Genomic DNA, 11,772 nt, shown 5'->3' with positions numbered 1-11,772 from the left:
CAAATGTGCTTTCGGGGTGACGGCCGGGAAGTTCCTCGGGTTTCTTGTACATAGGCATGGTATCGAGGCAGATGAAGACAAGGTCAAATCTATCAGAGCAATGCCTCCCCCACATTCTCAGAAGGAGTTAAAGAAGTTCCTTGGGAAGGTGTCTTATATTCGGAGGTTTATCCCAGCACTGGCAGAGATCTCTGCGCCTTTCGGTTCATTGTTAAAAGGAGATGCCAAGTTCGAGTGGAACCAGGAGCACCAAAAGGCCTTCGAGAGAATCAAGGCAGCCTTGACCTCGCCTCAGACCATGATAGCCCCGCAGCCCGGGGTGCCTCTAATGTTGTACTTAACTTCAACCCCCAAGTCCATAGGGGCATTATTGGTCCAAGAGGTAGATGGAGCAGAACGCCCGGTGTATTACATCAGCCGGAAGATTCGAGGAGCAGAAGTCCGATATACTCCGGTAGAGAGACATTGTTTAGCTTTGGTATTCACTGCCCAAAAGCTCAGACATTACTTCTTAGCACACCAGATTCAGATTGTTACTAAAAGTGATCCAATCCGATACCTCCTCAGTAAGCCTGCTCTAACCGGGAAGGTGGCAAGATGGTTGTTAGCACTAGGTGAATTCGAGATCACATGTGTAGCCCCCAAGGCGATCAAAAGTCAAGCCTTAGCTGATCTCCTTGCCCAATTTCCAAGTGGTGACTATGAACCAGTGAATGAAGAATTAAGAGGAGAGGTGCACGCAGCTATGGCTTCCGAGGAAAGCTTCTGGACATTGAGCTTTGACGGAGCAGCAGCCGGAGGGAAAGGAGGAACCGGGATAGTCCTTACAAGCAAAAGTGGGGAAAAGTTATATTTGTCTTATAAACTGGATTTCCATTGTTCGAATAATGAAGCCGAGTATGAGGCTCTTATTTTAGGCTTGATAGCAGCTGAGAAGCACAGTATCAAGAAGATTCGGATCCGGGGGGACTCAAAGCTGATAGTGAAGCAAGTTTCAGGACAGTTCGTCTTAAAGGAGCCTGCCTTGGCCACATATCGAACAACAGTCCAAAGGCTTCTTGACAAATTTCAGAAGGTCGAAATAGAGCATGTGCCTCGCTCCGACAACAAGTTTTCAGATGCCCTCGCAACATTAGGGGCAAGAGTTGACATTCCAGAGGAAGAGGCAACAATTGTTATCAAGAAGAGAACAGAACCTTCAATAATACCCGAAGACAAAGGCCTTCCGGAGGACTGGAGAGGAGAAGTCCTCGCGCAACTCAGAAGCAAAGTTGGAAAACTGACTATGGCCAAGCTTGCCCAATTCACAATTATTCAAGGTGAACTTTACTTCCGAGGAGGTACCGGATTCCTAGCCCGGTGTATTGGCCAACAAGAAGCAAGCTTCCGACTACAACAGATCCATGAAAAGTCTTGCGGGGATGGGGATATCAGCCTGTATAGAAGAATCCAAAGACAAGGTTATTATTGGCCCGAGATGGAGAAAGACTCAAATCAATTACAGAGGGAATGCCCCAAGTGTCAGTCATACATCCGGGAGGATGAGAGTTGCTTTGAAATTGATACCCCTGACTGGAGGCAAGTCTACATTGACTATCTCAAAGAGGGAACACTACCTGAGAGCCCGAGGGACATTGCACACCTCAAGAGGAGAGCGAGGCGGTACTTTCTTGATCAGGACAAGCTGTATAGAAGAAGTATTGAGGGCACTCCCCTGAGATGTCTCTCCAAGGAGGAGTCAGATCTAGTCCTCGGAAGAGCCCACGAGATTGAACATCAAGGAGGGGCTCGGCTGTTCGAGCAACTTATACACCTTGGGTATTACTGGCCGACCATGGAGTCAGATGCATCCCATCACGTGAAGAGGTGCCAGACTTGTCAGAAACACGGAAATTTGATCCATGCTCCAGCTGTAGACCTGCATAGTATCCGAACGCCATGGCCGTTCCATACTTGGGCTTTTGATCTAATAGGGCCCATCTCCACATCTTCTAAGGGGTACAAGTGGATTCTCGCAGCCACAGAATTGAGTACAAAGTGGGTCGAAGCAATTCCTCTGAAGAACGCTACGGGGCCTGTAGTTGCGAACTTCATCAAGGAGAATATCATTTGCCGATTTGGAGTACCAAACACCATCCTCTCGGATAACGGCACTCCCTTCATAAACAAAGATGTGAAGAGCCTCCTAGAGACTTACCAAGTGAAGCATCACAAATCCACACCCTACTATCCAAAAGGGAACGGGCAGGCGGAAGCCACAAACAAGACACTGATAAGGATTCTGAGCAAGATGATGGATGAGTTTGGGGGGACTTGGTCCGAACAGTTGATAGTAGCCCTATGGGCGTATCGCACTTCGAAGAGAAAGCCAACTCAAGCAACTCCTTACTCCCTTGTGTATGGGTCCGAGGCAGTGTTACCTATAGAGTTGGAAACGCCATCTGCTCGAATGGCTCTCGCCTCGGGAATGGTATTGGAGCCTCGAACCACCAGATTGGAAGCATTAGAGGAAAAGCATGACAGAGCTGCAAAAGTCATGGAAAGGTATCATGAGTCCATCGCCCGAGCCTATAACCAGACTGTGGTACCAAGGAAGTTTGAAGAAGGTGATCTAGTATGGAAGATTGTAGACCCAATCATGCGAGGACAACCTTTACCCAAGTTTTCTCCAAAATGGGAAGGGCCCTACAAGGTGGTTCAGGCAAGCTCAAGCGGGTACTACAAACTTGTAAGGGTTGAAGACGGCTTCCGAACTGGCCCGCTCAATGCAAAGTTTATCAAGCATTACTACCCATAGTTGGACTCATCTATGTTGAAATTCATTTTCACTTTCTTACTTTGTCTAAAGGTTGTATTTCCCTTGCGTTATGAAGAAGCCGGTTTTCTCTATGGTGTATGTTTTATCCCATCACTTACAGTGAATCTATTATGCTTTTGTCAAGAAAGTTGAAGAACTAATGAGAATATTTCAGCTTTTATAAACATGTGCATATGATTGTTCTATCATTCGAAATAAATATTTTATCAAGTAGAATGAGAAAACAATGCGAAAATATCCAAACAACAAAAATTTTGTCATTTCATTGCATTGTCCTAGATAAAACATTTTTATCGAAAGGGGCAAGAAAGTAATGATAAAAAAAAACTCAATCTTTCCTAAAGACACCTTCGAAGAAGCTGCCCGTCACATCTACATCTGGAGGACAAACAGTAGAGTGTGCCTCTAAAGTCTCCAAGGCCCGAGCATAACCCGACTCAAGTTCACGAAGAGTTGCCTTTGTCTCATCTATAGAGGTGCGATAAGAGGCAAGCACAGACATAAGTTCCAGCCGATGACTGGCGTTCGAAGCTATATCCAGGCGCTTCCGAAGCCATGATAAGTCCACTTGGTGACGCTCCATGTCAGAGATCCCCTGATACGCCGTCTCGACTACTTTTCCATTAAGGTCACACAACCGTTGCGTGTCCAAGCTATATAAGATAGTGGCAAAAGACTCGAGAAGAGCAGTCTGAATGAGTGGACACTGGCAAGCAAATGAAGCAAAGGTCTCCGGGTAACTTGAATGCACAAGCTGTAGAACTGAAGCAAACTCAGGAGCTACCCAATAATGGAGAAATGATACTTTGCCAGAAGTCGAAGGAGGAATTGGGGCCGGAAAGTTGCTAGTCTCAGGAATCTCCCCAATGTCTATCGGGTTAGATGAACCACCCGGAGGGGTAACTCCCGGCAGAGGTCCCGAGCCTGAGAATGCCGAACGATAAGGGGACAGACCAAAAGCATCACTATCAATGTGGAAATCACTGAGATTCAAATCCAAAATATTTGAAGGCACTGGCGATGAAGAACCTCTGGCAGTCGTCTCAAAGGCAGGTGTTCCCCCTTGAGAAGGAGAACCGTGAGGAGTTACAAAGAGAGTCGGAGTAGAGTCCGGGGCAGGTGAAGACGGGACCCCGGTAGCAGCTAACACCGGAGCAGAGTCCGAGGCAGGTGAAGGCAGGACCCCGGTAGCAGCTAACACTGGAGCAGAGTCCGAGGCAGGTGAAGGCAGGACCCCGGTAGCAGCTAACACTGGAGCAGAGTCCGAGGCAGGTGAAGGCAGGACCCCGGTAGCAGCTAACACTGGAGCAGAGTCTGAGGTAGGTGAAGGCAAGACCCCGTTAGCAGCTAACACTGAAGAAAAGATAAGAAGGCCTTATTAGAGGTAGGGAACAGGAAAGTCATTTAAGTAAAGATTTCTCACAGATATAAGTAAATGACAAACTTCAGAAAGAAAGATTACCAGAGGGAGAATCAATATGCAAAGCAGGGGCAACTGAAGGACTCCTAGCATCAACAAAGTCACTTGGTCGTGTAGAGACCACCTGATCGATCTCAATGTCTGATGAAGCCTGAACAGTAGTAGTCATCCCTGAAGAAGGAAGGAGGGCCGGAGGATGAGAATCACCATAAGTGCCAGAGCGAGTCTCAGAGATCTCTAGCACATCCACCTCCACACCATTCCCAGAGGCGCACCTCATCTCTACATCGCCTCTAGAAGCATGGCCCGCGACATCAATTTCTGTGGCATCAGTCTCTCCAGCAATCTCAACATCAGAACGGTGAGCCCCAACAAACTCGTCACTAAGGTAGTGCTCCTCCTCAGCTACGGTAGGGCGATGACGACGCGTGCGTGGAATAAGGTCACAAAAATGATCGGAGGACTCAGCCTCATCATCATCGTCATCTATAACTGCTATACGAGGGGTGCACATCTTCACAAGTCTTGCAGACAAAGGGAGGGTGTCGTCCAAGTCTGAGTCCGGCCTGGGGGAGGCAGCATGGCCAGGAGCCACGGTACCGAGAACGTCAACAACCGCAGGATCCTACATAACATGGGCAAATAAAAGTTTTCATTTTAGAAGGTATAGTCGCAAGAAGGAAAGTAGCTTCAAATCAAGAATTTCGGGTACCTCACGAAGCCTTTTGGAAAGGCGAGGAGCGGAAGGACTGGCATCAGAAGTCCTCTTGTGAGCCATCTTCTTAAGGCGGGTCGTCCGAGGACCAGAGGCCTTATTCAAAGGGACTGGCTCTGGAGAAGTAATTGCCAAGCTAGAAGCAGATGCCCGAGCAGAAGGGTCAGTTGGAGCAGATGAAGTGAAGAAACCCTCGTACATGTGGTCAGATTTTCGGCTCTCGGGTAGCCGAAGAGAAGAATCCTTCTTATAAATCGGCGGAGGCAAACATACGGTCGGTCTGCTCTGGACAAATGCAATAAACGCATCGATATTCTTCTGCCAATACCGCCTGAAAGAGGGGGTGAAACCCCCTACTCGGCTCAAGCCTGGCATCGTCAAAGAGCCGGATATGGGAAGCACGGTGTGTATAAGCCGGCGACTGAAGCGCCCGTAGCTCTCTGAAAATGATAATAAATGAGGTGCTGGCCCCGGGGCACATTGATCAAACCCGAATTGACATGCTACACGGTCAGGCCTATAAACGGCACTATCAACGCCTTCCTCATACCACACCGGTAATGAACTCGGACGGATCATAATTAGCATATCAACAAAGGGTGCAGGGATGTTCTTCGGCAAAGGAAAGGACACCAAGCGGGAGGAACCATGATAGATAAGCGGTGTGGCCACACCTACAGGTGGGCATACATACGGCCGTGCCACAAAGCGTCGGGGATCATCCACCAGAGTATTCAAGGATAAGGTGGAAATAGTACGTGACCAACGTGTAATCAACGGCTGGCAAGACTTCGCTTTCTCAAATGTCCGAGACCCATCAGTATCGAGCACGGGGATGCCATCTTTATCCACTATCTCCCGAAGAACTTCCGCCTCAAATACAGTCGGAGCAGGGGCAAATTTTGGGAACCTCTCGAAGAAGAAACATAGCAGGAACTGGCTGTGAATAAAGGAGACAGGCTCATATCGACCCACGGAGCGAACCATATCTCGATGTAGCAGATCCAGCCGATAATAGAGATTCCCAAGAAATAGGGGAGCCAAAGGGATCCGATCTCCTCTAAAGAGCCTGACTGCCAAGGGGAAGACGAAAGGATTGAGGGAATCCGGAGGTGTGCTCGGAAGAATGAAGAATGAAAGGAAGCAAGCCAGAAATCCCAAGAAATAGAGCCTGGAGCCATACATCGGACCGGCTTCATACTCCCGAGAGTCAGGATCAGCATCTCTGGCCAAGGGCTGAAGATCCTTGAAGAAGTGACGGATCCATGCAGTATAGGAGGCACGGTCCGTCCTTACTCGACTAGTCCTCCTCGCTGAACCATCAAAAACAGAACTCCACCGACCACAAGTTTGAAGATTTAGCTTCAGAGATTGGATCAAAGAATCATCTTCGGGGGGTGTCTGCTCAGGGTCGAAGGCATCAGGGCCGGTCACTTCCAAACGCAGCAACATGAACACATCCTCAAGGGTGGGCCCCATCTCGTGCTGGCCAAGTATAAAGGTGTGTGTCTCGGTGCTCCATCGAAGAGCCATGGCTTCCAGGCTAGCATTGTTGCGACGGATGGATAGAGATCTAGATATTTTCACCGGGATCAATAGCCGGGCCTCCTGAAGTCGTTGACAGAGGCTCCTGTCCGAGAGGACATCATCGACCCACTCTTGCCAACCGAAAGGAGGGTTTGAGAAGGCCTTGAACTGAGGATAACAGTATGGAAAGTCCCCCTGCTCAATTCGAAAGCGTAGCACCGAGGAAGGAGAAATGAGGGCCTCATGTCCAGAGTCAGTGTCCTCAGTGAGACATAATGGAGCCGCCTTCGGAGATAGAAGAGAAGTGGTGGAGGTAGCCGCCCGCCAGAAGGGGTCCTTCCGACCAAAATAAGGAGATTTCCTCCACTCAGATGCCGGAGGTACATCCCTCTCTTTCATGAGAGCCGGTTCCGATGACCCCGGGACAGCGGGTTTCTTTCGAGAAGACATATGGCTGAAATAACAGGTATAAATAGTAAGGAGTTGACCGTATTAAAATTCAGAATATTGGAATTAAAGCAACACATTCGAATGAAATTTCGGCATCAACTATTCATTTCTCTGAGAGTCCATGAATTCAACAAATTCTACGAGGAATTTTTTTTTTTACACCAAGAGTCCAGGTTCAACCCCAGAAGTCATCAACAATTCTTTTTCTCGGGTGTTCCTCAAGCTCAACAAATTTTAATACCAATGGGTGCATCATCAACATATAGATTTTCGTCTTCTATCATCAATAAGAGGTGCAATGTCATAGGTCGCTTCATGATGAAGTTCAATCGGGTCAATTTCTTAAAGTCACTATGTTCTATATTAAAGGTCCAATTTATACGGGGCTCAAAATTTGGACAGAGTGAAGTTCAATAGTAAATTTCAGGCCCGAGATCCGAAGTATATTACATTGCTTATCAGTAGCAAGATTCAATGGATCATTATGCAAATTACAAGAATGTCCTTTCCAAAGTCCATATTCATAAGTCCAGGGTTTTCTCTCTCCATGTCAAAAATGGAGCTCAAATACTAGTCAACAAGTTATATTCGGCCTTTCCTCGGTGATAAAGTTCAACAAATTATGTTCAAGCCAAGCACCTCAATGAGGTTTCAAGTGCTAGTGCATGTTTCCATATGGCCAAAATCACGGTGTTTGAGCTAAAAAATATATATATATATATATATATATATATCATTGGGATTGCCACAAAAATTGAGTCCATATTCAGATTCAGTTTTTTATTTATTTATTTTATTTTTATTTTCATCAGATTGCTTGAGCCCTCTACATTGCCACAAAAATATATTTATATATATTTAAATATATTTACATTCGGAAGAGGGGGCCGAATTTCATACTTACAAATTTGGGCAGTTAGAGAGGTGAAGTCTGAAGCCGATACTGGAAATTTAAGCTGAAATCAGAGAAGCTTTACAGACTGTAATCAACAAAACTAGGCTAGGCTTGGCAGGACCACACACGTTGCGTTGAGAGGGCGAACGTGTGTGGTGTGCGTTGGAACCGTCGAAGTCAACAGTGATCGGAACTGGAACCAGTGAGTATGCAAAAACCGAGATTCAAACTCCGAAAATAGCGCCGGGCTGTGAGACTAACGAGCTGGATGGTGTTAGGCAAAACCACACATCGCGTTGAGTGGGCGACGTGTGGTTCGCGTTGAACAGCCGAAGACGAAGGCAAAGCATCGGGCATCCACTATTTATCTTCCGAGCATCTACAAGATCGACAAGACAATAATTAATTATTCAACATCAAACCTGTATGTATGTCAAAATTATTGTCAAAATTATCGGCACAGGTTCAAGATTCAATAGCATGGATTCAAGATAACAAAGCCAGATTTCTTCAATAAAATTAGCAAGGATTCAACATTGATTATTCCAATATTCACACAAAAAAAAAAAAAAAAAAAAAAAAAAAAATCAAGATCTCTTCATCAAGATGTGCAACAGCAGAAATTTATGGGTTACATTATCCAAATATTTATAAATCAGAGTTTATACAAATAAAAAGTTCAAAAAGAGGACTTCAAATGCTTGCTCACAGATCTGATGTAACAATGGTTAAGACATGAAGCTAAAAGAAGGAAGCCCCCTATGGGAGGATTCAGGTCCCCTCATTGCATTGAACTATTCTCCAGAGAAATGATATCTGGATGGACTTCATGGGGAAATGAGCCCCTTTATTTTCAAGAGTCTAGAAATTTTTTAAAGAGGACAACTGATACATAATGCTTTCAGACGAAAGCCTCTCTCTTTGGAACTACATTTGCCGACCTGGAACCTATTTGGCATTCTTGTGCAAGTGTTTACCCTCAAGATTGGTGACATGCTGCCTTGTCCATGAGATGGAAGTGTTGCCTCTCCCAGAACCTGATGATCATGATTAACCATGCCATGGTTACTAGAGTTTTTTTTTTTAATATTGTATTTGTAAGAGGAGTTATATATATATATATATATATAATAATAATAATAATAAATAAATAAAGAAAGAAGAGAACCAGCAGGTATAACACAAAACCGTGAGCTATGAGATCCGAGCTCTGGAAGATATCGCCGGACCAAGAAGACGTTGAGTTGAATGGTGTTTGGCGAGACCACGCATGCCGCGTTGAGAGGGCGGCGTGTGTGGTCGGTGCTTGGCAGTCGAGGTCACCAGCAGCGACGTGAGTGGGTGTAGCTGGACAGCCGAAGCCGGCGGCAAAATTGCAGTAGGAAGAAGACAATAGTGACTGGTGCTGGACAGTCACGGCTTACAGTAGCAATGGCGTCTCCGAGGAGTCGACGTTAGCAGTGCTTAGCAGAACTGGGCTCCGGCAGTTGCGTCGGTGGACTGAAGTGAAACACCAGTAGTGAGTAGCAGTTTGGATCGCACGCCAGCAGTAGTCGCAGCGTTGGGACAAGTCGGTGGTGTTGCTCGGTGCTGTGATAGCAGTCGGTATGCAAACAGCAGTGGTCTTCAAAGCAAGAAGCAGCGCTCGTTTGTTGAAGAAGAAGGCTAGCCTCTCGATCTAGAGAGAGTGAATAGGCTGAGAAAATGGTGCGGCGGCTGTGCAAAAGTTTGTGAGATTTAGGGTTCTGAATCATCTCTTTAAATAGAATAAAATAAAAGGTGTGATATATGGAATAAGCCTCATATATTCTGAATATATATATATATATATATATATATGCATATTTCCAAAAAAAAAGAGGCCAACCTATTTCCAAAAAAAAAAAAAAAAAAAAAAAAAAAAAAAAAAAAAAAAAAAAAATGACAGTATGCATGTCCGAGAAAATTACAATTTTATCCATAGGCTCTGTCGTGACAACATGTTTTTTTTTTTTTGGAAAACGTGACGCGACGCAGGGTCGAAGAAATGACAGTATGCATGTCCGAGAAAATTACAATTTCTCGCACACGCAAGGGGCAAATGTAAGAGGAGCTAATTTAAGCCCACTAAATTATTTAGGCCCAATAGCCCAAGATTAGTGGGCCCAAATTTATCGCAAGTCCAAGATTGGTGGGCTTGGATTTATCGCCGTCAAACGGGCTGAATGGCTCTAAGCCTCGAAAGGGTTCGGATCCACGAACCTAGAGACTTACTCGAGCCCGGACTCGAAAGGGTATTAAGCAAGCCTAGAGATCCGAGGCACTCGGACTCGAAAGGATTCGGACCCACGAATCTAGAGATCCGAAGTATTTGGCTTTGAACGGATTCAGACGCAATCTAGAAGTCGCTCCGTTAATGAGTCCCAGAACACTTGCGGGCTCGGAGCTTTCCGGGATCTACGCGCCAGAACCATGGGCGTAATGGAGTTCGAACAAAGGACCCGATCCCGAGGACGGTGAGTGGAGATAAATTCACTCTTCGGTTAAACTAGCCTATACCCGGGTCGAGGTGGCACGACCCCGGGGGGTCCATGAGACTCGGCAATATTTTGCGGCAGGACGTCCTCTGGGACTACCCCTGACCCTTTGGGATGATTGGGGATCATTGGTTAGGTGTGGCTAAGAAGAAGGGTTCGCCGAGGGATTGATCTCCTCTTCGGGGTTTTCTCATCCTCGGAGAAGTCACCTCCTCGGAGAGGTCACCTCCTCGGAGAAGTCACTTCCTCGGAGAGGTCACCTCCTCGGAGAAGTCACCTCCTCGGAGAGGTCACCCCCTCGGACAAGGTGGTTAGAGAAAATATCCCCCATGTGCCTTGCACATGGGCTCCATCCTACATCATGAGGTGCCTATAAATAGCACCCACCCATAGCTTTACAAGGGATGGATTTTGGAGATTTTTAACTCTTGGGAAAGAACTAATTTCCCTTCTCCATTATCAACCTTGAGAGTGAAAGTGAGAGATCAATGGGAGAGCCTTGCCATTATTCTATTCTCTAGCCATTTTGCCTTCTTCTTCACCCAATCTCTTATCTCCATCATCTCCTTTGTTGTTGTGTTCCTAAGTTGAGATTATTGAAGAATCTAAGCCTCTCATCATATTCTAGAGAATTCGAAGTTGTTCTTCAAGGATCTTTGAAGATCTTCGAATTTTCCAACTCCTTTCTTGAACCCTCTCCTACACATCTAAATCTAACGGTAGGTAAATTACATTATAAACACGACTTCACTCTGGTCTAGTGAATTGGACAATCAAATTGAGCTTGTGGGGTTTATGGCCTCCCTTCTGCTAATTCAATTTGTTCATTTTTAAAATCTCTCTGTACATCATTAATAAAAAATTAAATTCAATAATTATAAATATATTTTATCAAATCAAATCAAGTCTTAAATCTTATTAAAAGGGGTAAGTTATATGAATATTTCTTCTCTACTTGACTCTATCAAAAGCCATTTGGTTAATCAAATTAAGGAGATTCATATCTCTATTTACTACACTAACTTACGTCAATCTAGGTTTACTTTTTTTCCTTATTACTTTCATCTACCATCACTAGGCTTCGTTTGGGAAGATGGTATGGGTGGGTTTGGGGCTAAAATAGCCACAAAATATAAAATAAGTTTTTTAGTCCAATAAGACAAAACATCGCATCTAACTCATAATCATTACATTATTTCGCTCACAAAAAAACTAAAAAAGCCAACCCACTTTCCAAACCAAGCTTTTTTGCCCCATGCTAAAATAGCCAAAAAAAGTCAAAAAGTCAACCCATTTCCCAAATGAAGCCATATTGCAATTATAACTATATTTTGCTACAAAAAAATTGATGAAAAGAATGATTTTATAAATAGATGATTCAATTTTTCAACACCAATATAACAAAATAATAGGTGTATTTTGTTTTAATTT

General features: G+C 45.1%; 2 protein-coding genes across 2 annotated transcripts; both read right to left on the bottom strand.

The window, feature by feature from the left end:
* Positions 1-2,921: 2,921 nt before the first annotated feature.
* Positions 2,922-5,494, bottom strand: LOC145806302 (uncharacterized). Its single transcript, XM_082902878.1, has 3 exons — positions 4,951-5,494; positions 4,281-4,863; positions 2,922-4,171 (listed from the first exon to the last, which is right to left on the bottom strand). The coding sequence occupies exons 1-3, from the start codon at positions 5,326-5,328 to the stop codon at positions 3,147-3,149; spliced, it is 1,986 nt and encodes a 661-aa protein (XP_082759004.1). The 5' UTR covers positions 5,329-5,494; the 3' UTR covers positions 2,922-3,146.
* LOC145806331 (uncharacterized) lies at positions 5,331-9,376 on the bottom strand. The gene is made up of 4 exons (XM_082902972.1): positions 8,994-9,376; positions 8,803-8,862; positions 5,479-8,204; positions 5,331-5,393 (listed from the first exon to the last, which is right to left on the bottom strand). The coding sequence occupies exons 3-4, from the start codon at positions 6,928-6,930 to the stop codon at positions 5,331-5,333; spliced, it is 1,515 nt and encodes a 504-aa protein (XP_082759098.1). The 5' UTR covers positions 6,931-8,204; positions 8,803-8,862; positions 8,994-9,376.
* Positions 9,377-11,772: the final 2,396 nt, after the last annotated feature.

This window comes from Camellia sinensis, chromosome 13 (genome assembly GCF_055761805.1).
Source record: "Camellia sinensis isolate YWXY chromosome 13, ASM5576180v1, whole genome shotgun sequence".
Taxonomy (NCBI): Eukaryota; Viridiplantae; Streptophyta; class Magnoliopsida; order Ericales; family Theaceae; genus Camellia; species Camellia sinensis.
The sequence above is the reverse complement of the archived record's forward strand: the minus strand, read 5'-3'. Positions and strand labels throughout refer to the sequence as shown.

Bases quoted from the DNA above. Each gene is read 5' to 3' on its own strand.
- LOC145806302 (XM_082902878.1), bottom strand. From the start codon at position 5,328: ATGCCAGGCTTGAGCCGAGTAGGGGGTTTCACCCCCTCTTTCAGGCGG. The intron at 4,864-4,950 runs GTACCCGAAATT...CATGTTATGTAG, and splicing joins TTTCCAAAAGGCTTCGTGAG to GATCCTGCGGTTGTTGACGT. The intron at 4,172-4,280 runs GTAATCTTTCTT...TCTTTTCTTCAG, and splicing joins GCATATTGATTCTCCCTCTG to TGTTAGCTGCTAACGGGGTC.
- LOC145806331 (XM_082902972.1), bottom strand. From the start codon at position 6,930: ATGTCTTCTCGAAAGAAACCCGCTGTCCCGGGGTCATCGGAACCGGCT. The intron at 5,394-5,478 runs GTTTATAGGCCT...TATCATTTTCAG, and splicing joins AGGAAGGCGTTGATAGTGCC to AGAGCTACGGGCGCTTCAGT.